The sequence below is a fragment of the Trachemys scripta genome, unplaced genomic scaffold (assembly GCF_013100865.1).
Source record: "Trachemys scripta elegans isolate TJP31775 unplaced genomic scaffold, CAS_Tse_1.0 scaffold_26, whole genome shotgun sequence".
Classification (NCBI taxonomy): Eukaryota; Metazoa; Chordata; order Testudines; family Emydidae; genus Trachemys; species Trachemys scripta.
In genome coordinates, this window is record NW_023260511.1 from 4,865,085 (window position 1) to 4,880,705 (window position 15,621).

At 44.7% G+C, this 15,621-nt stretch overlaps 1 protein-coding gene across 1 annotated transcript; it reads left to right on the forward strand.

Annotated features, from left to right (window-relative positions):
* Positions 1-3,990: 3,990 nt before the first annotated feature.
* On the forward strand, positions 3,991-13,584 carry LOC117870332. The gene is made up of 4 exons (XM_034757466.1): positions 3,991-4,649; positions 6,253-6,546; positions 9,036-9,086; positions 12,959-13,584. The coding sequence occupies exons 1-4, from the start codon at positions 4,604-4,606 to the stop codon at positions 13,171-13,173; spliced, it is 606 nt and encodes a 201-aa protein (XP_034613357.1). The 5' UTR covers positions 3,991-4,603; the 3' UTR covers positions 13,174-13,584.
* Positions 13,585-15,621: the final 2,037 nt, after the last annotated feature.

The following is a 15,621-nucleotide window of genomic DNA, read 5'->3' on the forward strand; positions in this document are numbered from 1 at the left end:
ATTCAAAATAAAATTTAAAAAAGAAAAACAAGTATTGTGCAGTAATGTGTATAGAACTGAGCAAATAATTGATTTTTTTCAGCTCAGGAACCAAACTAAAAATTTAGTTATTTCGAACCAAACCTGAATTTTTCTTTTACACCAAAGCAAAAAAAAAAAAAAAAAAAAAAAATTGTTATTGGGTTTGTTTGTTTATTTTCCATTTTGGATAGAAAACACCCCAAACTATATGAAATGAAAAATCTGAAACTAAACGAACTTGGGTGAGGGTTATTTGGGGGGAAGAGGGGAGGAGTTTGTTTTTTGTTTTAATTCTGAGGTGTTTGTTTATTGGAGATGAAACTTTTTTTGGTTTTTCATTTAATTTAGTTTTCAAGTGTTTTTCCACCCCTTAAAAATAAATATACCTAAAGTTCAAAATTAAAATGTCATTTTGAAATGAAAAGACACAATGTTTCATTTTGAAATGGTTGAAGCAAACTGTTTTGACTTTAAAAAAAAATTCCATTTTTTTCAGCCAAAAGTATTTTCCACATTTAATCCAAATTCAGGAATAGTTTCAGTGCCCCCCCAATGCTTTTTTTCAGCTTATTACTTCCCCCCCCCAAAAACCCTTTCACCCAGCTCTGAACACATGAGCATATTCACAGTTCCTCTGCTTTGTAAAAACCATATAGCTCTATTGATTTCATTGGCGCTTCACTACTTTGGCCTTTTGAGTATTTTCCCCTTCACCAATTTCTTCCATTTGAGCATGTGGCCCATAGAGGGTAAAACACTAGATTAATTCTTAGATTGCACTCCCTTCTGTGTGACAAAACATGCACCCTTCTGCTGGGGGGGTTATACTGCTCAGCATTGGGAAGACACCCACTCATTTCAGGTACCACAGTGAAGACGAGGCAGAGTCAGACCTGGAGAGGTCAAAAGAGGAGTTTCTGGAGTAAGCAGATAAATTACGGCCTTATCTAAAGCTTATTGAAATCAATGGAAAGACTCAACTGCCTTCAATGGGTTTAGGATCAGGTCCTCAAAGAGCAGCAAATTACTGTGCCTGGGCAGGACCTGACAGAGACCCGAAAGGACCATTGTGATCATGGATTCATAGATTCCAAGGCCCGAAGGGGCCACTGTGTTCATCTAGTGTGACCTCCTGTAGAACACAGGCCAGCGAACTTCCCCACAATAATTCTGAGAACAGATCTTTCAGAAAAACATCCAATCTGGATTTAAAAATTGTTAATGATGGAAAATCCACCACAAACCTTGGTAAATTGTTTCAATGGTTAATTACTCTCACCGTTAAACATTTACACTTTATTTCCCCTCTGAATTAGTCAAACTTTAACTCTCAGCCATTGGATTGTGTTAGACCGTTCTCTGCTAGATTGAAGAGCCCATTAGTAAATATTTGTTCCCCAGGCAGGTACTTATTGACTGTAGTCAAGTCACCTCTTAACCGTCTCTTTGTTAAACTAAAGAGATTGAGCTCCTTGAGTCTCAATATCAGGCATGCTTTCTAACCCTTTAATCATTCTCAGAACTCTTCTCTGACCCCTCTCCAATTTATCAACGTTCTTCTTAAATTGTGGACACCAGAACTGGGCATCCTATTCCATCAGCAGTCGCACTGCCACCAAATATGGAGGTATATTAACCTCTCTATTTCTATTCAAGAGTCCCCTTTTTATGCACCCAAGGTTCACATTAGCCCTATTGGCCATAGCATTGCACTGGGAGCTCATGTTCAGTTGATTATTGGTCCTGCTGGTGTTGGTCCTGCTTTGAGCAGGGGATTGGACTGGATTACCTCCTGAGGTCTCTTCCAACCCTAATATTTTATGAAGGGGGAGAAATTGATGGCCAGCAGAGAAAAGCAGGTTTTCAAAGGCAAGAATACATTTGAGGAACCATTAGAAAAGCATATCTTTGGTGAAAGGGAGTGCAAATTAGTTTAGTGCTCTCAAAAGAAGAATGGCAGTAGAACTAGATAAAACATGGTGCTATCTGGGAACAGGACTTTTTCAAGTTTCTTCCACACAGCTCTGCCAATACAATAGCACCCTTACTATTCCAGTCTTGGATGTCTCCTAAAGAGAGAAGGCAGCAACTGGGAGAAGGCAGCAGTGGCTGTTCTCAGTGGTACCACATGACAGAACAAGGAATAATGGTCTCAAGTTGCAGTGGGGGAGGTTTAGGTTAGATATTAGGAAACACTATTTCACTAGGAGGGTGTGAAGCACTGGAATGGGTTACCTAGGGAGGTGGTGGAATCTCCATCCTTAGAGGTTTTTAAGGCCTGGCTTGACAAAGCCCTGGCTGGGATGATTTAGTTGGTGTTGGTCCTTCCTTGAGCAGGGGTTGGATTAGATGGCCTCCTGAGGTCTCTTCCAACCCTAATCTTCTATGATTCTATGATTATCCACCATGATCCCAAAGTCTTTTTCAGTCACTGCTTCCTAGGAAAGAGCCCCCCACATCCTATAAGTATGAGTGACATTCTTTGTTCCTAGATGTATACATTTACATTTAGATGATCTGGGTGTAATAGACCAGTGAGCCTTACTTTCTTACTTCTGGGTACTCTTCTGGCTCTGTCAGAATCACCTCCTACAATACAGGCCCAACAAAGAAATAACAGAACACCACTAGCTGTCACCTTCAGCCCCCAACTAAAACCTCTTCAGCGCATCATCAGAGATCTACAACCTATCCTGAAAGATGATCCTTTACTCTCACAGATCTTACAGACAACCCCCCAACCTAAAGCAAATACTCACCAGCAACTACACATCACTGAACAAAAACACTGACTCAGGAACCTATCCTTGTAACAAAGCCCGATACCAACTCTGTTCACATATCTATTCAAGTGACAGCATCATAGGACCTAATCACATCAGCCATACCATCAGGGGCTCGTTCACCTGCACATCTACCAATGTGATATATGCCATCATGTGCCAGCAATGCCCCTCTGCCATGTACATTGGCCAAACCGGACAGTCTCTACGCAAAAGAATTAATGGACACAAATCTGACATCAGAAATCATAATACTCAAAAACCAGTGGGAGAACACTTTAACCTGTCTGGTCATTCAGTGACAGACCTGCGGCGGGTGGCTATCTTACAACAGAAAAACTTCAAAAACAGACTCCAATGAGAGACTGCTGAGCTGGAATTGATATGCAAACTAGATACAATCATCTCAGGATTGAATAAGGACTGGGAATGGCTGAGCCATTACAAACATTGAATCTATCTCCCCTTGTAAATATTCTCACACTTCTTATCAAACTGTCTGTACTGGGCTAGCTTGATTATCACTTCAAAAATTTTTTTTCTCTTACTTAATTGGCCTCTCAGAGTTGGTAAGACAACTCCCACCTGTTCATGCTCTCTGTATGTGTGTATATATATCTCCTCAATATATGTTCCACTCTATATGCATCCGAAGAAGTGGGCAGTAGCCCACGAAAGCTTATGGTCTAATAAATTTGTTAGTCTCTAAGGTGCCACAAGTACTCCTGTTCTTTTTGCGGATACAGACGAACACGGCTGCTACTCTGAAATATGCTAAATAATCATATGGACCTTCAGGCTTCGGCCACCATTCCAGAGGACATGCTTCCATGCTGATGATGCTCGTTAAAAAAATAACGCAAATGTTACGTTGTGTAAATAAGATGCTAGAAGAGAATGGTGAGAATATTGAAGTGTCACTCTATGAACCAATGAGATGCCCCCACCTCGACAGATGTGCCCCAGGCTGGCAGGTCATGGGCATGGCATCTAAGTGGTGCCTGGGCTTGGGGTTGGGGGAATTTGACCCCTAGTGCATGGAGCCCCTGTCTCAGTCTCTGATGGGGAAAAGCTCTTTCTATTCTCATCCCAAGACAGCGACGACCGTTTCTGGCTCACACAGACAGCACAGAAGAGGAGACGCTACAGCACAGTGACTGTGGCTTTCTGTCTATTTTAGCACAAAGGAACAGAAACAACCACTCAGCTGAGAGCAGCTGCCACTTATTTGCTGGCATGACCATAGCAAGAGAACAGGGAGAGCAGCTGGGGACTGCAGCTTCCCCTTTACTGAGACCAGAATGAGCAGAGATGGTCTGGGAACAGGAAGCCTGATTTTCTGATATCCTGATCCTTGTGCTCTCATTTGCACCAGTACAAAGTGAGTGTGATACATTACCATCCTCTTTTAGCAGCCCTTTGCCCTGATGCAAACACAGCACCAGGTGCAGGGCAGCAACGATTCAGACCCGGAGAGCCACTGCAGCTCGTCCCCTATCTAAACCCAAGGAGCAGAAGAGAAAGGTCACTGGAGAGAGCATCTAAACCTCAAGGAGCAAAGCAGAACACCCCAGCGATGAGCTGTGACTTCCCATTGGCCTGAATCCTGCAGAGAAGAAGGTGACCCACAGCACCGAGTCACTGCAGATCCTAGGCTGTGAGGAGCATCAGACAGAATGGAGACTGGAGAACAGAGCTAGTGCTTTGCCTGAGATCCAAGGACTTGGAGGAGATTCAGAGCAGATCCCTTTGTTCTTGGGGAGCAGAAGCCACTGCAGAATTTGAAGGCAGTTGAATGAATGCTGATTCCACCAATGATTCTCGCACTGTGCCTGTGGCTTGCTTGTGAGTACTGGGCTTTGTTTCCCCCATAAGAAAAGTATGAGTAAAATTTTCCGGTCATAGACAGAGCTGTTATGTGCTATTGCAGAGCTGAGAGCTTGCCTCAGAAACTGTTCTGTGTCATTAAGGCACAAACAAGACCCTGCTCTCCTTATCTATCTTGCTGTGTGCTGGGATGGCTATTCTTGTGTTTCTATAGCTTAACTCTTTTATCAGGCTAGGTTGGCTTCTTGCTCAACGACCAAGGTGGAGGACCAGTGTGCTACTTTTTGTCTGGTTCCTAGTGTGGCATATTGAAAATTCTGCTAAAATTGTGGCTGTCATTTAAAATGTCAGGGTTTTTTCCTGGTCCTGACTGCAGGCAGGAAGATCTGTAGGGAAGTGTGCAGTCTGGATCCAGCAGCAATCAGTCTGCAAAGAGGCAGCCTAGAGCAAGGTGGGGTGAGTTGGGCCTGTCTGCCTCAGCGAGCAGCCTGCTTTTTCTCTTTCTGTTCTTTGTTTTTGTGTGTTAAAGTTCTGGATTCTAAGAAATAAATGGTATAACGTTGCAACCTTCCAACAAGAGTATTATGCCTTTATCTAATTTCTCTGTTTGTGTGCCATGAAACAGGACACACAAGCTTTCCGATCGCATCTAAGTGTTGTCCCCAGGGAGACAGCTCCTGGAATGCCCCAGCAAGGATTCTCCAGCCTCGTCCACAACCCTAACTGAATTGGCACCTTGTGGAAATTCTGCAGCTATGAATCATTTTCAGATGAAAGGAAAAATGATGCTGTTTTTCCCTAAAGTAACTTTATTTTTTCTCCCAAAGCTTTGAGCTTTACATCCCAGCAGCAGCCAGCCTCCAACTGCATCTCCATAGTGTGTAAGTCCCTTTTCTCATCATCACACTAATGAAACTCTGTTTTTCAAATGGGCTGAGTGTCCACAACTCTAAATGAAGTCCATTGGCTCTGCAGAGGCTCATTGTCCAAGGTGCGAATAGAATCGGGTGAATTTTCTTCAGTGATCAGCAAATTCTCTGGGGCACGGAATCTGTCTGCAAATTTGGGTCGAACTCAGTGAATAGTTTTAGCCAAAAGAAATTAAAAAGTTGAAATGGTTCATGTCACCTTTTTATTTTGAAATGGCATTTTGTTTCAAAAGTTAGCTAGTTTAAGAAAAAAAGGGGGGAGTTGAAAAATACCAAAAAATAACCCAAAATGAAACAAAAAATGAAAAAAAATGCTTGATTTGACCCAAAATGGATTTGTTTGTTTCTTTGTTTTTGTTTGTTTGTTTAAGAGCGAAAAAAGCAAAAAGAAAATTCAGCTTCAGTTCAAACTGAACCATCCCCCCTCCCCCCCAGATTTGTCAGTTTTCCCCTCAAATCAAAAATCAATTATTAGCTTATTCGCTCAGGTCTAGCACTGAGCCCCTGCAGATCCCAAGGATTCCATTTCAAGCCCCGTGTGCTCTGGACTTTTGAAAATCAGGACTCTACAGACCCAATGCAGGCCCCAAGTTGGCTTGGGCCCTTTCTCTTTCACAGGAACTGGATTAGGCCCTAATCATCGGCAAGGGAAATCAGTCATGTTGGGTGTTTTATGGTCTCTGTTTTTCCAGGGGATCTCCCTGCTCCTGAACTATATCTGGACAAGTCATCGGCTTATGTAGGTGACACGGTTCTTTATCGGTGTCTCACCCCCTCGGACGCCCCCGTGAGCTTCGCTTTCCTTTGCAAGGATGGCAAGGAAATGACCAGGAAACCGGCTGTGCCAGGGAAATTGTCCTTTGACTTTCCCTATCATGTGTCTGAGCAGAGTTTGGGCAACTATTCCTGTGGGTATCAGCACAAGGGCCTCCATAACCAAGTGTGGAATTCTCGTCTCAGCATCACCCACTACCTGAGTGTCACAAGTGAGTAGGCATCCATTGTGCGGAGGATAAAAATGCTTCCATTGTTTAGTATTTTGTTTAGTAGCATATTGTGGTAACACAGGGCCCATTCCTGCACCCCTTGCTCCAGCAAGCAACTCTTTCAATGGGGACACTCAGCATTGCATTGTTGGTTCACAAGAGTTTCAGAACTGGAGCACAGCGAGTATCTGTTCCTCAGAGGAGCTCAGTGTGGTTGATGCGGTGCAGAGAACCTTTAATTCCCATGAGAGTGAATGGGAGTTTCAGACGATGAATATTTCTCACTCATCACTCAGTTGCTTTTCAGGACTGTGTCTGAAATGTCCATGTACTCTGGGATCTCCTCTTCAACAATGGCCAATGCTAGGTGCTTCAGAGGAGGGCTGAAAACTACAGATCTGATTGAATAATATTTGTTGAATCATTTTTCCAATTACTTTTGTGATATTTTGCCAATCTATTATGTGAAAAATATTCACTGGGCTTTCTGCTGGGCGAAGGATGGCTCTGTGCTGAAAGCTGTGGCTATAGCTTCGAGCCAGGTGGGTTCAAATCCCACAATGGCAATTTTTTAATCCATCTGATGTCTCAAACCATAAAGGGAGAAATAATATTTCCCTATTCTCTGCCAGAGATGTGTCATCAGGCTAATTTTAAAATTACATAGATACTCCAATGATGGGAGATGTTCCAGCTGTTGATAGGGCAGGTCAGATAGAATCATCCAATTATTTAATTAACAATTTTTGTGAAATATTTTCTATGAAATATTCAATGAATAACAAGTCCTATTTGCCCACCTTTGTGCATTATTTCAGAGTCCGTCACTGACGGCAGAATTAGGACCAGAGAGTTGTATACTGAATTTGGATATATTTTTAATCATGCTTAGCTGTTGTACAGCACTTCCCATCTGTAGATCTTGTAGCACTTCAAACAGGACAGTGAATGTTATTGGGAAACCGAGGCATGGAGAGGGGAAGGGAGTTGCTCAAGATCATAAATCAGGTCGGTGGCAAAGCTAAGATTGGAATCCAGGTCTGCTAATCCCTGGAACTCACCACTTCCACGTGGGAGGCTCGTGAGTGGCTATGACATCTAGTGCTGAGCAGGGTCAGATTTATACCTTACGCGCCCCTATGAATTCTAGTGCTGAGGGAACTGAGCTGTTCAAAGATTTTTCACTGAAATGTGTTTTTGACAGAAAATGACATTTCCATCTAAACTGAAACATTGCAAAATGTGTCACATTTGATGAAAATTCCTGTAGAAAAAAAATTAAATGAGTTTTGTTTGTTTGTTTTGAAATGTAAGGAGTCCCCTATGGAGCTGATTGAAACTCAGAATGACCAGTTCATGGGATTTCAGCATTCTGAAATGTCTTTTTCTTTCCCATTTGAGTCAAAACAAAAAAAAATCAAAATTTCATTTTAGATTTTTGAATTTCATTCAAACTCTTTCATTGTGATACAGACAGGAGACACTTTATCTAAAAAAGAAGATACGCTGTTCCAGTGTGTACTAAGTAGCTGCTGCCCTTAATGATTTTAAAATAAAATAAAAATAGAATTTTTCAAGTATCTTCTCATATAATGACTTGTCATTAGTAATAGGAGTATTGCAAAATGTCATGCAATTATGTAAAAATAATATACAAATGAAACAAAATAAAATAAATTCCAAAACAAAGTTTTGATACTGCAAAATGAAATGTCAGAATTTCAAAAATCTGAAACAAATTTTCAAAATCCCAACACAAGCCTTTCTCAAATCTCAAATTTTCAGAATTTCCAGTTTATGGGGATTTTTTTAAAATGTTTTTTTCCACATAGGAACAAAAAAGAAATTTCAAAATGTTAAAATCCCATGAGTAGGTAATTCGGAGTTTCAATGCGTTGTATGAGTAGTATTAGATTAGGATGGAAGGATTAGATTCTTATCAGTAAATGTTGATTTCGCCATAAACACACAAATAAATGAAACAAATATTTTCACTGATAATATCAAAATTTACAGATAGATAAAGTAAGAAAAATGATCCTTCATAACTTATTAGAGTTTGATGTAAGGATATTTACTGTGTATAGTTTGACATGTGATGTTGACAATTTGTGTTTTAATGGTATAAAGCTTTAACTTTTTGAATATCAGTATTTATGTCATTATATAATTGTCTGACCCTCCCCCATAATTTCTTGTAGCATTAAAAATAGAAACAAATGCTTAACATCCATAATTTGGTGCGACTGTGTAAATGTAAATTGCTAAGTATAAAAAATGCTTCAAAGTAAATATTGATATTGTCGGATGAAATTATAAAAAAAATAAAAATCAGATTCTGCCAAGCCTAACTATGAGGGTCGCTTTACATTTCAAAACAATACCCTCTTCCCCAACAGAGGAAACAAGCGACTGCCTTAGTGTTAAAATATCTAAGAGGGTTTCCTGCTTTTGCTTTAACACTTTCTGCTCTTGTAATTTCTGCACAGACAAAACCACCAATTCCAGCAGCCATGATCCAGAGACGCCCTCTTCCCATGGTAAATCATCTCATTCACTCATGATTTAGGAGACTTCTCCAGTGCCCCCTAGGATGTGAATTCCAGAAAAGCAGAGCTCCTTCCTGTAGGAGCTGTTATCTTTTCCTCTCACTCGCTTCCCTTCTTCTTGAAGAGTATACACACAGGACATCCATTGAATAGGCTGCATTCAGTTAGCCTGGTGCAATGGGGTATAAATCACCACCACCACCATTCCCACAGTGAGACTGTTCCCCAGCAGGATTCACCTCAAGGGAGGGCAGATGGTGTTTCCCCAACCTCCAGCTTCCATCAGGGTGCTCCATGGTAGCTCTGCCAGCAGGAGCTCTAAGCGGAGTTAGAGCCTTCCTGGATCACTCTGAACCAGAATAAAGGACCTTGAGACCAATTTGGGCTGCCACAGCCTCTGTCCTAAGCAGAGTTTCCAGTGCTAGAACCTCCAACCAGATCTGGTCTGGCACAGAACTGGGCCCAGAATATGCACAGATAATCTTCCAACCTGGATGACACTGGTACTGAATTGGTTCTGTCCACTCAACAGGGGGCAGGCAAGGCACTCACACTTCAGTCATCAGCTTCCGAACTCTCCTTAGGCCTCCCACCTGACTTTGCCAGGTTACAATGTAAACGTCCACCTGTACTAAGTGCCTGTCAGAACCAGGGCCAGAGGTAGTAGCCGCTGTAGCTCAGGCTATCATCTTGCTCTTTGCAGACTGGTTGAAACCAAACCAACAATAAATCACTGGCCTCCTGGTACTATTGATGGAAAGGTCAAAGTTTAATTTGGGTTTTGTTTTTTGTTTTCTGTCCCCAGCAGCGTGTAGTGAGTGTCCCATATTTCAGGATATGTTCAAATGGGAACATGAAAACAAATAGAGCTGGTTGAAACAAAACAAAACAAAAATACAGAACAGTTTTTCATTGAAAAATTCAGATTTGTCAAAATCAGAATGCTTCATGGGAACGTATCAGTTCTGATGACACTTTGAAGGGAAAGCGTCCAGATGAATCATTTTGACTTTCACATTATATTAATGTTATGAACATTATAGTATGAGTATAAATAAATATTGATTTTAACATATTTTATTGATATGATTTGTATTTAATATTATACTGAATATATTACAATGATTCAATCTATCTTTTACCTTATCAAAACCAAAATGATTTAACATTATCAAAGCAAAATATTTCAGTAGTTTAGAATAAATTTTTTTAGCAAATTTCTTTTTGCAGAAAAATTTAAAATTGTGGCTTTTTGTTCCAATCTGGAATGAAAACAAATTTGGAAAGGTTAGAATTTCCCACAGAATGGAAATTCTGGTGTTTGAGCAGCTCTAAAAATTCATTCTATCAGTCAGTGAGTGGCTTGTGACAGACGTCTCGATAATAATAGATACTTATTTTTGGTCTAGCTGTTGAGGGGCCAGCCAACTTCAACATATTCTAGATTCCCTTTCCCTTTATTTCTAGTCTAATGTTATTGTTTTCTGTAAATATTCATGTTGCTTTGGTTTTCTAGGACTGCAAATGATACTTGGAATTACAATTCCTACCACCCTGGGTCTGTGCTTGGTTCTGTATCTAGTAATAATGAAACATATGTAAACACCTACACCTGTTAGAAGGTAGATAAAACAAACTTCAGAAGTCCTAATAATAATCTCTTGTCTTTCAAACAAGTTTCACAACTGGGAAATATTTGTGAGGAGAGAAGTCAAATTCTGGAGGAACCTTAGAATCCTTCTTGTGACCTCCTGCCAGCAGCTTGTTGGCCACAATGTTGGGTTTAGCAACTTTTAGAATTCGGTTGACCTCATGATCTGGGTTCGGAATATTCTCCAGTATCATTTTAGCCTGTTGGAAGTGTTTGCTAGCTGCCATATAGAGATCAGAGGACTGTGGAGGGGGGCTGTATTTATTTAGGTCAGACATTTCCTTGAACTGCAAATAGTGCACTGGTGGTGGTGTGATGACACTGTTGAATGGAGCAAACCTGTGCTCATATCGAACTTGCTCACTATCAAGCTCAAATTTGGGTTTTCTCACTTTACCATCCATGTCAAAAGCGATCATTGTCTTGTACATCCCAGCACACATATTCTGATATGCTTGTGTGCTGGGATGTACAAGATGTAATCTGTATTTCAGATACCTGCTTTGAAACTTCAGAAGAAATCCCCAGGTTTCATAACATTCTGAAACAGGGACGGGGAGCCAGGATAGAATCACTGTTAGATGTTTGCAGTACGTTTCTTTTAGGGAAGGGCCAAAGTCAGAACTTCAAGTGTGAATCCAGCCCAAATTCAGGGGTTTATTATTTGAATCCTGTAATATTCTGGCAGTGTTGGCCTGAAAATTCCACCTGTTAGCAGGTGAAGATTCTGCTAGAAAACATTAATGCATCTTTCTGATTCACTGTTGCAGGGGACTTACTCTATGGTGTGTTCTACCAATGCCCCTTCCCTGCATGACCCTTGTTCCCTGCAGGGCCCAGCACCTTGCACAAACCGCAGGGCAGGCTGGGGAGTTGGCCAAGGGAGCTGCCTGTAAACCCAGGGTTTGCCTGCACACGCGTGTGCACAGCTGTGTGAGTGTACACAAATATGACATATACACACATGTGAGTGCATGCTGGTGCATGTGCTGCATGTGCACAGGTGCATGAACATGCACATGCCTGTGCATGACTGTATCTGCACTCGTGAGTCTGGAGCCACCAAGGTGAGCCCCAGCGACTGGCACGTGTCCCCCACTCTGCCCTGCACGACTGCATGCTGCTGAAGCCAGGCAAGGCCTGGGGGAGAGTGGGGGGATGCTCCGCCCGGTGCTGCCACCCCAGGCTGCCAGGGGAAGGTGGGGTGTGAGGAATAGTGAATAAATCACCAATATTTGGAGAGTTTCACACGCTGTTGGGGACAGCGCCAGCTCACACAGCCAGGGAGATCCGAGGGGCTGGGGTACGGAAGCACAGAGTTTATATTATTAGTGGTTCTATTATACTAACCCCCCCCAGCCCCAGAGGGCTCAGGGCCCTGTGGTGCCAGGCATGGCTCAGAGCTAACTAAGATGAGAGGCCCTAGCCAACAGGGCATCCTCCCTAGCCACGCTCCTCCCCACATCCCACATACCCTGCCCTTGGCTGCTCCCGGTCACCCAAGGTCCTCAAAACTTTGCACAGGTAGCATCACCTCCATTATAGAGACAGGGAAACTGAGGCACCGGGGCATACCTAGGGTCCTACAACAAGAGAGACAGGGATAGAACCCAGGAGTCCTGACTCCCAGCCCCCTTCTCTAAACACTTGACCCTCCAGGAGAAAGGCTCCATGTCCTATTCCCAACCAGTCCAATGTATCCAGATCCTCCCGCCTTGAGTGGAAGTGACGACTGGGCAACTGCTCCAGGGGCTGCACTCCACTGCAGAGCTCACAGTGCAGCTCCTTGCAGCAGCTGTCAGACGGGGCATTTGGGAACAACTCACTCTCAGCACTTGGGGCCGCAAAGTAATTCTGTTGTTGTTGTTTGCATTGCACTAGTGCCTAGGAGCCCACTCATGGTCCGGGACCCCATGGTTCTTGGCTCTGCACATAATTTATTAGGTGTATTACGGCAGTGTTTAGGAGCCCCACTCATGGCCCAGGACCCCGGCACTAGGCGTGGCACAGCATGTATTATGGGAGAGCCCAGGAACCCTGGTCATGGCCCAGGACCCATGATGCTAGACGCTGTACAGCACGTATTATGGGCATACCTAGGCGCCTCAGTCATTGCCCAGGGCCCATGGCGCTAGGTGCAGCACACCAAATCATTGCTCTGTCTTGTGTGAACAACGCCGCCTCTGTTAAGTGTTGCATTTTGGCTTTACAGATGCAACCTTGAGATCCAGCCGTCCTTGTCATCAATGGCCAAAAGACTCCAAAGAATCAGGAAGCGTCTGTGAAGAAGCAAAGAGGACCTGCTTCATGAAGTCATGCAGTGGTCCCTTAATGAAAATCAAAAAGTGCAGGAGTGGCGGGCGACTGAAAGGAGGCTCCGCCAGCAGAATGCGGAGCGCCGGCACCAAAGCACGCAACGCCTGCTAAGCATCATTGAGCACCAAGCAAACTTGATACAGACGCTCGTAGCAATGCAGATGGAGCACATCCGTGCCCCCCCCTGCAGCCCTTGTCCCAAAACTCTTTCCCTTGTGTCCCCATGTCACCGCCAAGCCACTTTCCGCAACATCCAGATTCTTATCGCCACCAGCTGCCTCCAACACCTGTAGCTTCACCACCCAGCCCTGCAAACTACAACCCTTACCCACTGTGTACTCAACCCTCATCACCAGGCATTTTAGCCAGCCTGAAGTGAAGCACTCATTATATTGCACTCCAGACAGGAAGGCTGAGTATGATAACAAGACATACACAAATCTGTGATTGTCCCGTTCCCCATCCCGCCCCCCTTTCAAACATTACTGGTGGCTTTCAGCATCAGATTGCTCCCTCAAGGCATCCCTCATCCTTGCAGCCCCACGCTGGGGCCCTCTAATAGCCCTGGTCTCTGGCTGTTCAAATTCAGCCTCCAGGTGTTGAACCTCTGAGGTCCATGCCTGAGTGAAGTTTTCACCCACCCTACCCACAAATGTTATGGAGGGTACAGCACACGGCTATAACCATAGGGATGTTGTCATCGGCCAGATCCAGCTTCCCATACAGAGTGCACCAGTGGCCCTTTAAGCAGCCAAAAACACACTCCACAGTCATTCTGCACTGGCTCAGCCTGTTGTTGAACCGCTCCTTGCTGCTGTCAAGGCTCCCTGTGTAAGGTTTCATAAACCACAGCATTAAAGGGTAAGCGGGGTCTCCAAGGATCACAATGGCCATTTTGACTTCCCCTATGGTGATCTTCTGGTCTGGGAAGAAAGTCCCAGCTTGCAGCTTCCTGAAGAGGCCAGTGTTCCGAAAGATGCGTGCATCGTGCACCTTTCCGGGCCAGCCTGCGTTAATGTCCGTGAAACACCCACGGTGATCTGCAAGCGCCTGGAGAACCATCGCGAAGTACCCCTTCCGATTTATGTACTCGGAGGGTAGGTGGTCTGGTGCCAGGATTGGAATATGTATGCCATCTATCACCCCTCCGCAGTTAGGGGAACCAATTTGTGCAAAGCCAGCCACAATGTCACGTACGTTGCCCAGAGTCACGGTTCTTCTGAGCAGGATGCAATTAATGGCCCTGCAAACTTGCATCAACATGATTCCAACGGTCGACTTTCTCACTCCAAACTGGTTAGCGACCGATCGGTCGCTGTCTGGAGTTGCCAGCTTCCAGATTGCAATAGCCACCTGCTTCTCCACTGGCAGGACAGCTGTCAATCTCATGTCCTTGTGCCGCAAGGTGGGGGTGAGCTCAGCACACAGTCCCATGAAAGTGGCTTTCCTCATCCGAAAGTTCTGCAGCCGCTGCTCATCATCCCAGACTTGCATGACGATGTGATCCCACCACTCAGAGCTTGTTTCCCGAGCCCAAAAGCGGCGTTCCACTGTGGTGAACATGTCCATGAATGCCACAAGCAATCTCGTGTCATATGTGTTACACAAGATGACTTCATCGTCGGACTCCTCACGGTCAGTTTGTAGCTTAAGAAGAAACTCGACTGCAATTCGTGACGTGCTGGCGAGACCCATCAGCATATTCCTCATAAGTTCAGGATCCATTCCCGCAGCCTGAAAGGGAAGACAGAGTGAGCAGTACAAAAAACATTGAAAGATGGCGCCAAATGTGGACGGAAGCACAGGGATTGCTGGGATGTGAACCGATGCATCACGGGGCATTGGACAGGACCAAGAATGCCCCACACTCTCCCCACCCTCTTCCCACAAGCCACAGCACCAGAATGGGAAGAGGTGCTCTGTGGGATAGCTGCCCATAATGCACCACTCCCAATACCACTGCAAGTGCCGCAAATGTGGCCATGCCACTGTGCTTGCAGCTGACAGTGTGAACACACGGCAGCGCTTTCCCTGTTGCGGTCTCCGAGGGCTGGTTTAACTCACAGTGCTCTATATCTGCAAGTGTAGTCATGCCCTAAGAGACCCACTCCTCACCCCCTGCCTCCCGGCCGCACTCACCAGCTCTGCCGGGAAGTGACTGTGTTTGCTGGACTGAGCCGGAGTGCAGCCAGGGCTGGTCCCGGGGCAGGGAATCGCTCCAGCCCCTTGGAAGTGGTGCGATCAGCCAGCTTATGGCCTTCCCTGGCTGAGCTCCCTCAGGACCCACTTGCCTGGAGGAGCCCAGCCAAACTCCCCACACTGTCCTGCATCCACCCCGACTGCCCAAGACTGGCCAGTCTTCTGCACCAGTCCCAGGTGGCTCAGCTCGGGGATACAGGCAGAGCCCCACCGGTAGAGGGAAGCAGAGTCTGCCCAGAGCTGAAGGTGCACTGGGGTCTGGCCAGGGGGCAGAGAATAGCCCTTAGCCAGCTGGTGGGCAGGGGGAGCGGAGCAAGTGGTGGGCGGGGGGGACCAGTGGGCTGGCAGTGTCTCGGGGCA

Excerpts from the sequence above, each read along its gene's own strand:
- LOC117870332 (XM_034757466.1), top strand. The coding sequence starts at position 4,604 with ATGCTGATTCCACCAATGATTCTCGCACTGTGCCTGTGGCTTGCTT. Across the intron at positions 4,650-6,252 it reads ACTGTGCCTGTGGCTTGCTT|GGGATCTCCCTGCTCCTGAA; the intron begins GTGAGTACTGGG and ends CTGTTTTTCCAG. Across the intron at positions 6,547-9,035 it reads CCACTACCTGAGTGTCACAA|ACAAAACCACCAATTCCAGC; the intron begins GTGAGTAGGCAT and ends ATTTCTGCACAG.